This window comes from Verticillium alfalfae, genomic scaffold, assembly GCF_000150825.1.
Source record: "Verticillium alfalfae VaMs.102 supercont1.10 genomic scaffold, whole genome shotgun sequence".
Taxonomy (NCBI): Eukaryota; Fungi; Ascomycota; class Sordariomycetes; order Glomerellales; family Plectosphaerellaceae; genus Verticillium; species Verticillium alfalfae.
This window is the reverse complement of record NW_003315029.1, coordinates 708,400-720,969: the sequence shown is the minus strand read 5'-3', so window position 1 is coordinate 720,969 and position 12,570 is coordinate 708,400. Positions and strand designations below refer to the sequence as shown.

At 56.8% G+C, this 12,570-nt stretch overlaps 5 protein-coding genes across 5 annotated transcripts; 2 read left to right on the top strand and 3 right to left on the bottom strand.

Moving 5' to 3' along the window:
* Positions 1 to 1,181: 1,181 nt before the first annotated feature.
* On the top strand, positions 1,182 to 3,516 carry VDBG_07675 (dipeptidyl aminopeptidase B; the record flags this gene model as incomplete). The annotated part of the gene is made up of 2 exons (XM_003002170.1): positions 1,182 to 1,762; positions 1,839 to 3,516. The coding sequence occupies 2 exons, from the start codon at positions 1,182 to 1,184 to the stop codon at positions 3,514 to 3,516; spliced, it is 2,259 nt and encodes a 752-aa protein (XP_003002216.1).
* Positions 3,517 to 3,903: 387 nt separating this feature from the next.
* On the top strand, positions 3,904 to 6,590 carry VDBG_07674 (ATP-dependent DNA helicase recQ; the record flags this gene model as incomplete). Its single annotated transcript, XM_003002169.1, has 7 exons — positions 3,904 to 4,263; positions 4,357 to 4,678; positions 5,025 to 5,152; positions 5,208 to 5,333; positions 5,394 to 5,436; positions 5,488 to 6,506; positions 6,555 to 6,590. The coding sequence occupies 7 exons, from the start codon at positions 3,904 to 3,906 to the stop codon at positions 6,588 to 6,590; spliced, it is 2,034 nt and encodes a 677-aa protein (XP_003002215.1).
* A 230-nt stretch (positions 6,591 to 6,820) lies between these two features.
* VDBG_07673 (predicted protein) lies at positions 6,821 to 7,714 on the bottom strand (the record flags this gene model as incomplete). Its single annotated transcript, XM_003002168.1, has 2 exons — positions 6,821 to 7,365; positions 7,427 to 7,714. 2 exons carry the CDS (start codon positions 7,680 to 7,682, stop codon positions 6,821 to 6,823), a joined length of 801 nt encoding a protein of 266 aa, XP_003002214.1.
* A 939-nt stretch (positions 7,715 to 8,653) lies between these two features.
* VDBG_07672 (conserved hypothetical protein) lies at positions 8,654 to 9,487 on the bottom strand (the record flags this gene model as incomplete). Its single annotated transcript, XM_003002167.1, has 1 exon — positions 8,654 to 9,487. The coding sequence occupies one exon, from the start codon at positions 9,485 to 9,487 to the stop codon at positions 8,654 to 8,656; it is 834 nt and encodes a 277-aa protein (XP_003002213.1).
* A 379-nt stretch (positions 9,488 to 9,866) lies between these two features.
* VDBG_07671 (periplasmic beta-glucosidase/beta-xylosidase) lies at positions 9,867 to 11,742 on the bottom strand (the record flags this gene model as incomplete). Its single annotated transcript, XM_003002166.1, has 2 exons — positions 9,867 to 10,955; positions 11,014 to 11,742. 2 exons carry the CDS (start codon positions 11,740 to 11,742, stop codon positions 9,867 to 9,869), a joined length of 1,818 nt encoding a protein of 605 aa, XP_003002212.1.
* Positions 11,743 to 12,570: the final 828 nt, after the last annotated feature.

The following is a 12,570-nucleotide window of genomic DNA, read 5'->3' as shown; positions in this document are numbered from 1 at the left end:
ACTTCCGAATCAGACGTTGGTGGCCCAATTGGCGAATCCCAAGAGGCGTCGTAAATTAGCGATTACCGACCAATGTGCCCTTGTGCCCTTGTGCCCTTGTGCCACACCAAAAATCCCCCTTTTCTCCTGCTCTTGCCCTACCTACCTAGGTACTCAGGCACTACCTACAGGGCAAGGGACCTACCTGCCTTACCTGACCTGGCCCTGTTGCTGTACAGCTCCTCCCCCCCCCCCCCTATCGCCGCTTCCTCGCAGCATGGCTAAGGCAGGCACAACCCTACGACAGGCGGCAGATCAGGCCAGAAATGGCAGGTGGTGGAGCCCCGCAAAAGCCCACGGCCCCGCCACCTAGCCCAGGCGAGGTTAGTGCGCCGATCATGTCAAGCCTCTCACAACGGCTCATCGCGTCCTTCTACTCCTCCATCTCCATCCCATCACTAACCGTCCCGTCTTGTGGCCGCCGCAGAACCCTTCCATAGCCTTGGCCTTCGTGGCTTGACTCGGCCTTGTCGGTTGTCGGCATTAGCAGACGACAAGACGGGTCATTTCAGACAAGCTCTCCGCCACCCGAACGCCAACGATGCGGAAACACGATATGACGATCGCAGCTTCTCCTTCCCTAGATAGGAAGCTCGAATACCCCTTGGCAACTGGCTCGCCCGGTGCAACCTTGAAAGGTCTGCAGTGTCTTCCACCATCGTCCCCCTCCCCCGTCATGTCAGGTCCATGGCACGGCGCGGCGTGCTGAGGTCGTACCGATGGCATCAGAGCTCGCCATGTTCATGTCACCTCTAGCAATCTAGAGCAAGAACAAGCCAGGGGTCGCTAGGTTAATCAGCGCACGCACCTAGCCGAGTCGGCGCCATGATGCATCCAGAGTCACCAGCCTGCCTAGTTGGGTAGGTCGGAAACAATATGAGCTCGCCATGCGACGACAGCGCGGCGCACCACGACAGGCTTGCCGCATCTTGAATGGAGAAGGTCGCCTCATTTAAGGGCACGCCGTCTCGCCCGCTGGACTGCTTCGGCCCCTCCCCTCTCCCCCCTCCCTCCGATCCTCGTCCGCTCTTTCGTGTCTCAGCCCGCATTCTTTCGGGTAGAACAACGCACCTTGGGATCCTAGGTCTCAGTCACATACAGTTACAGCATCCTAAGCTGCTGCGTGTGTTGAATTCCTCGCCATGGCCCGCTTCCTCCGTGTCATCGCCGTCGCCGCGGCGCTGGCTACCAGCGCCTCGGCCCTCGACCCTCCCCGCCCCCCGACCCAGCCCGTTGGTGGTGGAGAGCGCCTCATTACATACCAGGAGAGCCGCAGCGGTGCCTTCGCGGCCAGCTCGCGCGCCGTCAGCTGGGTCGATGGTACCGACGACGGCCGGTACATTTTCGCCAACACGGCAGGTCTCGTCTTTGAGGACATTGTCTCCGGTGAAAGCGAGACCTTTGTCCCCGCCAGCGCCCTGCCCGCCGACTACAGGGACTACTGGATCCGTCCGGACCTGAAGAAGGTCCTGTTCGCCACCAACGACACGAAGCAGTACCGTCACTCCTTCTTTGCCGACTACCAGATCCTCGACGTCGAGTCGGGCGAGCTGACCCCACTGGTTGCTGACCAGGCTGGTGATATCCAACACGCCGAGTTTGCCCCCGCTGGCGACGCCATCGCCTTTGTCCGCGGTAACAACCTGTACCTGAACAAGGGCGGCGAGGTGACCCAGATTACCAACGATGGTGGCCCTGATCTGTTCCACGGCGTGCCCGACTGGTCTACGAGGAGGAGATCTTCGGCGACAAGAAGGCTCTCTGGTCTCCCCTGATGGCGAGTATGTCGCCTACCTGAGTTTCGACGAGACCGGTGTCGAGACCTTCACCATTCCTTACTACATGGACGGCCAGAAAACGGCCCCCGTCTACCCCCGAGAGCTCGACCTCCGCTACCCCAAGGTCGGCACCACGAACCCTACCGTCAAGTTCTCCCTGCTCGAGGTTGACTCGGGTGAGTCGACCACTCTCGAGGTCGATGCCTTTGCTGCCGATGACCTCATCATCGGTGAGGTCGCCTGGGTCACCACCAACCACACGAGCGTTTTGTACCGCGCCTTCAACCGTGTCCAGGACCAGGAGAAGGTTGTCCGGGTTGACGTCGAGGACCGCAAGTCGACAACCATTCGCGAGCGTGACGGCTCCGACGGCTGGCTGGACAACCTCCTCGCCATCCAGTTCGTCGGCAGGCTGAACGGCACTTGCGACCCTTACTACCTCGACATCTCTGATGTGTCTGGCTGGAAGCACCTGTACCTCTACCCCGTCAAGGGCGGCGAGCCCATCGCCCTGACGGAGGGCGAGTTTGAGGTTGCCTCGGTGCTCAAGGTCGATACCAAGAAGCGCCTGATTTACTTCACCTCGACTGAGCGTCACAGCACTGAGCGCCACTTGTACTCCGTCTCTTACCCTGGTGGCGTCAAGAAAGCGCTTGTCGATGACACTGTTCCTGGGTACTTCGGCGCTTCCTTCTCTGCCGCTGGTGGCTTCTACATTCTGAACTACCTCGGACCCAATGTTCCCTACCAGGAGCTTTACGCCACCAACTCGACGAAGCCCCTGCGTACCATTACGACCAACGATGCCCTCATCGCCAAGATTGCCCAGTACAAGCTGCCCAACATCACGTACTTTGAGCTTGAGCACCCCGAGGGATACTCCCTGAACGTCATGCAGCGCCTGCCTGCCAACTTCGACCCCAGCAAGAAGTACCCTGTCGTTTTTACCCCCTACGGCGGCCCCGACGCCCAGGAAGTTCATAAGCGATTCCAGGCCATTAATTGGCGCGCCTACATTGCTTCGGACCCTGAGCTCGAGTACATCACCTACACTGTCGACAACCGTGGCACAGGCTGGAAGGGCCGCGAATTCCGCGCCACTGTGGCCTCCCACCTTGGCCGCCTCGAGCCGCTCGACCAGATCTGGGCCGCCGAGCAGCTCATTGCCGAGTACGATTTCATCGACGCCGAGCACATTTCCATCTTTGGCTGGTCCTACGGTGGCTTCCTGGCCGCCAAGACCCTCGAGGAGAACTCGGGCGTCTTCACCAGCGGTCTGATTGTCGCGCCCGTCACCGACTGGCGCTTCTACGACAGCATGTACACTGAGCGTTACATGAAGACCAGCCAGATGAATCCTGATGGCTACAATGAGACTGCTGTGACTGACACCACTGGTTTCAAGAACCTGGCGGGCAAGGCGTACATTGCGCACGGCACTGGTGACGACAACGTGCACTACCAGAACACCGCTGCCCTGGTTGACCTTCTCGTCGGCAATGCTGTACCGCACGCCAAGTTCAACTGGCATGCGTTCACCGATAGCGACCACAGCATTGTGTACAACGGCGCTGGTGCTTTTATCTACAAGGTCCTGACAGAGGCCCTGTATGCTGAGAAGAACCGCAAGGGCGACCCCCTGAAGCACCAGTGGAGCCGCAAGTCTGTGGCGAACGCCAAGTTCGTCTACGAGTACTGAGCGTATCTCGAGGAGGGGAGGGTCCGAACAGGATAGCCTTTGGTCGTAATTATAGTATAATAATGAACATGAATCCCGTACACTATGAGCATTTGGAAACTTTGGCGCACCAGAGTGACGAGCGATGTACCTGGACCGCCTGAGGATGACGTCGCTCCTTCGTTTGTCATCACGTGACAGCGCGTCACCCGCCAATTTGTAAAGTGAACGCGCCTGAAGCCTGAACGCGCACGGGTCAGGAATTAGCAACTGGTCACCAGCTGAAGTATCACAATCACCATTTCATCAGACCCCAATCTGTGAAACATCCAAAAGGGGAATGCGATACGTTGTTCCTTCATATCTCATTGCAAACTTAAACCCAGTCCCTAACTCGCGCAGAGGAAGATGGCGGACGACTACGACTCGGGCGACGACCTCTTTGACGGGCTGAACGAGGATGCGCTCCTGCAGAGCTCTCAGGCCCAGACCCCCGCCAAGCGTCCCCTCAACGAATCCGACGGAAATGCCGTGTCAAGAGCTCAATCGGATGAAAACCCCTCGAAACGCCCGCGTATTGGCAATTCAGACACGGATGGCGGCTCGTCCTCTTCGTCGAAGCTCGCTCTTGCGACGAGCATCTTGAAGGAAAATTTTGGCTACCCTGCTTTTCGACACGAGCAGGCGGCGGCCATTGAGAGGATCCTTCACGGGGAGAACAGCCTCGTTGTGTTCCCGACGGGAGCGGGCAAGTCGCTCTGCTACCAGGTCTGGCCCTCATCCCCTCACGCGCCCTCTTTCCCCCCTCTGCCGAGTCTGGCATCTCCTGAACGGGCATGATGTGCTAAATGTAGGTTGCAGATCCCAGCCATCGCTTTCGAGGCCATGGACCGCGAGACCGGCGATAGGGAGGAGGGCGACTCGGGCGTGACCATCATCGTGTCGCCGCTCATCGCCCTGATGAAGGACCAGGTCGACGCCCTGCAGCGGAGGGGGATCGCGGCCGAGTGCATCGACTCGACCAAGTCGTGGGAGCAGATCCAGGACATCAACGCCTCGCTGCGGAGCGGCAAGCTGAGAATGATCTACTGCGCGCCAGAGCGGCTGAACAATGAAATGTTTGTCGAGAACATGAAGTATGTGCGTGGCGGCGTCAGACTTCTTGCTGTGGATGAGGCGCATTGTATTTCCGAGGTGGGCCACTTCCCCCCCCCCTCCCGCTTTTCGGTGAGAGAGTCGCATGGGCTGAGACTGATGATGCATAGTGGGGACACTCTTTCAGGCCGGACTATCTAAAGGGTATAGTCGTTCACCTATTTACTACGGGTGACTTTGGTTTGCTGACTTGATCCAGTTGCGCGCTTCGTTGATGAGATCAAGGCGGAGAAGGTTATCTGCCTGACGGCTACCGCGACTCCCGTCGTTGCCGATGATATTTGCAACGCTTTTAGTATTTCCAAGGACGGCGTCTTCAGGACATCGCCCTACCGCCCCAAGTACGACTTCTCCCCCTGCTCCCTGATGATCAGCTGCTGATGTGCTCAGTCTTCGGCTCGAAGCTGTGGCGACAAGCAAGCAGGAAGAGAAACGAGATTTACTTCTTGCCTACCTGAAGGAGCACAGGGGCTCGACCCTTGTATATGTGACGCAGCAGAGGGTAAGTAGAGTTGCATCGCTTCTCAGGATGAATGGCTAATTGAACTTGTCAACAGCAAGCCGAGGATCTGGCGCTTGACCTCAAAAAGCAAGGTTTCAAAGTCCAGGCATTCCATGCCGGCATGAAGACGGAGGAGAAGACCCGGATCCAGGATGCATTCATGGCATCGAAAGTCGATATTGTGAGATGACATGCACGTTTCTGCCTTTAAATCGTATCATGGCTGACTTGGAAAAACCAGGTCGTTGCTACAATTGCGTTTGGCATGGGCATCGACAAATCCGGTATGCTGAATGGCCAACACATGAAGGGATTTGTTTTACTGACCCACACAGACATCCGAAGCATTATCCACTGGGATTTGTCAAATACCGTGGAAGAGTACTGCCAGCAGGTTGGTCGTGCTGGTCGAGACGGCAAAGAGAGCCATTGCATGCTCTACCTGTGTCCGGAGGATTTTTATGTCAAAGAGGCCTTTGCCCGAGGTGACCTTCCCTCCCGTCAATCCCTCCGAGGTCTTCTCAAAGACATATTCAGCCCTGAGGTTCTGAGTCTATCAGTTGGCGACACATTCAAGACGAGTCATCACCCTCAGACGACGGAGTTCGACATTCGCATGAGCCCCTTGAGCATCATCTACGCGGCCCTCGAACTGCGTTTCAAGCTCATTCGTGCCATCACCCCCGAATATAGCTCTTACACCTTCGAAGCCAACAATGTCTACTACCCTCGCCTCAAGAATGACAAGAGCCCTGAGGCTGCCGCCATCTTGAACAATGCGAAGAAAGCCAAGAAATATCACAGCATCGACCCCACCGCTGTCTCCAAATCGACCGGCATCCGTCGTAACGACCTGATCAAATATCTCAACAAGCTCAATGACACGGGCTGCATCAAACTCAAGGTCAGCGGCGTCCAGAACAAGTACAAAATTCTGAGCAAACTGCCCGGCACAGACAGGGAGATTGACGAACTGGTGGAGAAAGTCTACGCGGACCTCGAGCTGCGCGAACAGCAAGCCCTAGACAGAACGCAGCAGCTCATCAAGCTCGTGACGGCCAAGAAATGCTTCGCACTCTCCCTCGCCCAGCATTTTGGCATGGAGCTCCCCGGGCAGGCGACGCAGTGTGGGCACTGCACCTTCTGTGTGACAAAGAAGGCTGTTGAGCTGCCGGCGCCGGCGCGAAAGCCGTTCGATTTTGAGGCGGCCGAGAAGGTGCTCGAGGCTACTGATGTGCGTGATGATCCGAGATTCTTGGCGAGGGTCGCGTTTGGGATCAAGAGCCCGCGCGTGACGAGGCTGGGGCTCGACAAGAAAAAGATCTTTGCGTCCATGGCGGAGAGCGATTTCGAGGTATGTTCTCCATTGATGCATTTGAGATGACTGGCTGACATATCCTAGGCGTTGCTGGCCGAGTTCACGAAGGTCTGCAAATAGAGTGCTTCGTGCTCCCAAGCAAAGAATCAAAGGTGGCAGTGAGGATCAAACAGTGTGACTTTGACGATCACGTATGGGCCAGAATGGTCCTGAATGCACATTTGCAGTGACAGAAGCACTATGTGGGCATCGCATGAACCAAACGCAGGCTAGTTTATTACACGGCATGTACAAGATGCTCAACAGCCGAAACAGAGGCATGGAGTGGCAATCGCTCGTCACAAACACACTCATCGCGGACGCTCCCTCACATGGTCCAGCCATTTATCCACAGTCTTCAGAAGCGGGTCCCCCGCGTGTCGATTGGAGCCAGACTTGCTCCTCGACTTTGCACCCTTTGCAACGTCGCGCACCATGTTCCTCTCCCGTTGTGACGTGGTTTGCGAAGCCGTTGATCGCGGCGCAGCGTAGTGACGGACCATAGCGCCAGCCACGCCGTTCTGGACAGACGGCTGCGTGAGCGTATCGCTAGGGGTAGAGGCGAGGCCGTGTCTTTGGGGAAGCGTGGGCTGCATCATCTGTTGCTCCGAGGGGCTCACCAGGAGCATTGGCCTCAAGGGCGTCATTGGATTTTCAGGCTGGTATGTCAGGTCTTGTCCGATTTCTACAACGGCTGGCGCCTCATAGGAGCCGACGGGGACGAGGACCGGGATGATTTGTCCGTATGTTTGAGTCATTGGTGCTATTTGCAACTGCGCGGCCGGTTCAATTGGTGGGCACACGAGTCCCAATGTCGAGGCGGTCCTGGGGTGGGTGAACTCATATTCCAAGTTGTCTGGTATCGGGATGATCAGCTGCCTGTCAAAATCTGGCTACTCGAGCGCTCATGTACGAACCACCATCTATTGGCTGTCGGCACCGGTAGAAGAAACCCCTCGTATCATAGACCCATGCTGACCAGGGGCCGGGCTCTCTGGGATCGATATCGGTACAGTCAATTGCAACGTCGCCTTGTGCTTCTGTCTCGTCTGCTGCCGCCTCTTCTTCAGGTTCGAGTTGCTGAGGGTCTTCGGATGGTTGCCGATGCTTCTTCTCTTTGCGTCGATGGCTATGTTTGCTATGATGACACCTGTGCTGAGAGGGATGTCCCATCTTCCGACTCGAGGGTAATATGTTCTGTTATTCTGCGTCAGGCTATCAATATTCTAATTGCATTCGTTACGCGGCCAGAACAGACGCCGGTGCTGCAGGCAGGCGGGCTCGGCATATTTATGTCACTGAGAAAGGGCAGTGCTAGACAGCGTAGGATATCAGATCTCACAGCCGCGAAAATCCGACCTCAATTGGAATATGTCTCTTCGGTCAATAAATCAGGCAGCGAGAGCGAGAGGGGGGTAACCTCGGGCAGCCTTGCCTTTGGCTGGGCTTTCAGTTCAACAGCTGCAAGCCACCAGAAAGGGTGAGGCGCTGCCGAGACGATGTGCACTTGTACATGCGTAGACGGGGCTGGCCTCCCATGTATGATGACAGGGGCTGAGTGATACATGGTGGGAATGTCATCCCTCTTTGTCATTTCACCTGCGGCTTTCGTGGGACGCTGTTGGGAAGCACACGGAGTGATTGCTCGCTGGGGTTGGGGGGGGGCTGAGAGTTTAAACGGTTCGCAGAGGCAATCAGATGGAGGGTTTAGGCAGTGGTCAGGCATACAGGTCAATGCATTGTCTGCGAAACACATTCGTCCATGCCCTGAAAGCTGGCAAGCTAAGAGATTTGTGGCTTCATTGGCATGGTCTCAACATGCGTAGTGAATGCTCCATGATTAGTCGGCATGATCCCAGGTCATGCAGGCAAGCTTTCTCAATTGGTGTCAAGGTAAAAGCACCCGTACTAGCTAGGATGTTTCTCATATGTCATATTGGCTTGAGACCTGACGATAGCTAGCTTGGGTCAGAAGGAAAGCCACATTTCCTGTGAGCTCAGCGTCACATGTCGTGTTAACACCACCTGCAGGCAACCGCTTCTTGTAGCAAGACGACGTTATTCTGATGTTGGAACCGCGAGAACAGCAACTTACCCCTCGGTGCAGTTCTCAATGCTCTCTGCAAGCCGACAATGGCAGGCAACTAGTTCGGCTCATACCCTTCCGGCAGTGGCCTCTCCTCCACCCAGGCCAGGACACCACGTGCGAAGAGTTCCGGAAACTGCAAATCCCAAGCATGCAAGGCGTCTCGGACAACGACAGACCTTGACCCGTCGTCCAGTCTCTGGCCGCGAATAATCCTGTTCTCCAGCACTTGGCCAGCCAGCTTGCTAGCGCCCACGTCATCCTGCCTCCCACCAGCCACCATCAGTGTCCGGGCCTCAATCTTGCCCACGTCCTCGAGACGATATCGAGCGATGGTGGAAAACTCGTCACGGAGCATAGCCAATTGGCAGTTCTTTCTCATCTCGACGAGCAGATCATCATGCCGCCGCAAGCCCATCCAAGCGGCGTAGCGCCAGTAGAGCGCATCCGGAAGACCCAGAAGCGACCATGTAAAGCCGTATATCAGGGAGGGATACTGCGACGCGCGCAGTCTGAGGCCTTGAAACGGCTCGGCACCCGTGACGAAGAGGGATGTGACGAGCGAAGGATGTCGCATGGCGGTGACCTGGGCCGCGAAGCCTCCAAAAGAGAGGCCGACGACGTGGGCTTTCCCACCGTGCGCGTTGACCGATATAAGATCGGCCACGTGGTCCGCGACGTTCTCGAGTGATACCAGCGGTATGTGGATCGATTCCGAATGCTGCGGCAGGTCTGGCAGCAGCAGGTGATACTCTGAGAGGAGGGGAATGACGTCTGCGTATTCGAGATGACAGGAGAGTCCTCCGTGTAACAACACGATGGTAGACGGCTTTTCGATATTTAGCGAAACGAAGGCAAGCATCGGCCTCCGCAGTGATTCTCCGTGCGCCATGATTCGTCTTGCTACTGGTGAGCTTGGTCACGTCGAGCTGAGACGGGGAGGGAGTTCGGGTAGACAAGGCTGTCAGTCAGTTGAGGTGATATGAAGTGAATGATTAGCGCTGACCACGGCTCAGCTGACAGGTGTACGGAGCTGGTTCCGAACGACCCAGCCGACAGACCGACACCAAGCAGCAAGTTCTTGCCCTGTACCTCAACCATCACGAATACAGCGGCCGTTGAAACATTGGTATTGATTTGACTCTGCTTCCTGACCGGCTTTCCTCGAACACGGCGCCATGGTTGGCGGCCTTCGGGACCAAACTATGCAAACACGCCGAACACCGCCCGGGACCCCGTGATTTCCCCAACACACAGCCTGAGCCAATTGATCAAGTGCGCCTCGTGGATCGGCATCCTGTCGTACACCTCTCCCTGTACGAGAGGCCATGGCCAAATTCAAATAGCGGGTCTTCGGTGTCAAAAGGCAAATCCTCCTTCGAAGCCTCGACAGCAGCCATCGACCGCGGCATGTCAAAGGGCAACTTGCCCTCCGGCAACCAGCCGTCGACGCCAAAAACGATGTCGAGGAATGCATCGTGACTGCTCCCGTAGTTCCCCATCAGCGCGGCAGCTGCCTCTGCAATCTCGGGCACAGCAGGTGGCCTGTTGAACTTGATGTCGACCACCGTCGGGACCGTAGCGTAAATCTCTGCCTGGCGCGCCTTTTCTGTGACGTTGAACTCGATGGAGCCGTTGTTGATGCTGGCTGCCAGCCCCGAGGCCGTCGTCGGCTTGAAGGGCGACGGGAGGCGGAGGAAGGCATAGTCGGCTTCCTCGGAAGTACCAACGACCTTGAGGTTACGGGCCTCAAGGGCTGCCGGATCCATGCCCTCGACGTAAAAGCTGGCGTTGAGCGCCGACTGGGGCAGAGGCAGGAATTCGTCCGGGTTCGTGAGGAGGGTGAAAGCCCTGCGCTGCGTCTCGTTACCGAGGCGGCTGAAGTACTCATTGCCCACGACCCTTTCAGCGGCGTCGACATTAACAAACGGGTTATCGAAGAGGCCGAGCTCGAACTTTTCCTTCATGAGCTTGCGGACGGAGTAATCGATGCGCTCTTCTGCGATTTGCCCGTTGTTCACAAGCTGGACGATCAGCTCGGGCTTCGTCTCGCCACCGAAAATGTCAATGCCAGCCTCGAGGGCCTTGCGCGCACGCTCCAGCTCGGTCAGGTCCTCGACGCCCCAGAAGCGCGTGGTGACGACACCCCAGTCGGATACGACGATGCCTTCAAAGCCGAGCTCATTCTTGAGAAGGTCCGTGATGACGCCCTTGTTGAATGCAAATGCGACTTCTTCCCATTCGGTGTCGATCGGGCGGGAATAGTAGGGCATCATCTGGCGGGTGCCAGCCTTGATCGCGGCACGGAAGGGGATGAGGTGGTATTCCTGATTGTTGCCAGGATAGGTCTGATTCTTGCCCTGCTTTGAGTCAGAAGAACATTCTGTGACGCAGCGTTGTTGCAGAAAGCCTGCCTACCCATTCAAAGTGCGAATCCTCGCCATTCTCCATAGGGCCACCACCGGGGAAATGCTTCGTCGTAGTGATGACTGAGTGCGGTCCGATTTTGTCGCCCTGGAAGCCCTTGATATACTCCACCAGCAGGGTGCTCGTGAGGTTGGCGTCCTCGCCCATTGTCTGGGCGTTGCGTCCCCAGCGCGGCTCGGTGATGATATCGACAGTCGGGTGAAGCGCCTGCCTGATCCCCACGGACACGTACTCCTCCCGCGCAATCTTGGCGAATTCGAGTGCCAGCTCAGGCGACCGGAGCGCTGCGATACCCAAGGGTTCCGTCCACCGTGAGAACGAGGCGGCCACATTCGATACAGCCGTGTCGTCAGTCCATCCGTGCTGCGGGTCTGACGAGAGGGTGATGGGGATACCGAGGCCCTCGTCGCGAGAAAACTGCTGCAGTGCGTTTTGCCATTCTGCCACGACACGAGCGTCGTTGACGCCACCGCTGAAGACGTAGTGAGTGATGTGCTTGTCGGCGACGTATGACTTGATGTTGGCGTCGAATGTATCATTGATTAGAGAGGTGCGGGCATGGAACATTTGCCCCGCCTTCTCCTCAAGGGTCATGCGGGAGAGGAGATCATCCACCCGCTCATCGATGCATCGTGTTGAATCCCAGTAGGGAAGAATGTCTGCCCCGGAGACAACAGGAAGGACTGCCGAGGCGGCACTTAGAAGAATAGCGGTCTTCATGTCTGGGTTGCGGTCATGTGAAATCAGAGTCAGTGTGAGGCGATGGGCTCATGTGTCGACAACAATGGCAACCACCTGAGAGGGAGCCGGGCAGGTATATATGCTTCAGCACAATCATATTCGGGTTCGTGGATTATGATCAAATCAATATGAACACACGAGTCATGGTTGCCGCTGGGCGTGAAGCTTTCCGTGTTGTTGAAGGCCAGATCAGACACCATCTTGCACCTGTATTCGGTCCGAGAACGCTGACCTTTGGCGACCTGCATCTTGAGAGGTGGAGTTGAAGAGATCCCAATACTTGGGTGTCTCGAGCCGCGAGAGCAAGATTTGCCGGTCACCCTGGCGACATGGAGCAGTTCATGAACCTAATGACGGCCAACCCCCCGGCGGATGATGATGCCAAGATCTCGAGCTTTTACATGGCTGGTCCACTTGAGTACGGCGAGAAGCCAAGGTCTCGACGTCAGTGGAAGCATGATTTCTCGGTGCCGACTCAGAGATCCGATAGCCCGCCGTGACGATCCTCTAACGCTAGCCTGGTGTTGCACACATGGCGGGGTTTAAGCGCCTTGGCAGCCGGGGAACCATTCGTGTTCTGGCAAAGACCTCTCGTAAACGGGCCCATCTTGCGGGGTAGAATGGACCACTGCAACGACCAAGATGTTAAACAAACGACATCGCTCCTCTCCTGCCCACCTCTTCTCGGGCCTTTTACAATGTGGCGCATGCTGTCGGTTGCCCTAAGCTCCGTGCTCCGTGGACCGTCACCGTGGCATACGCACCGGAGGCCGATGCGAACCGCGGGGTTTGGTCCGACAACAATGG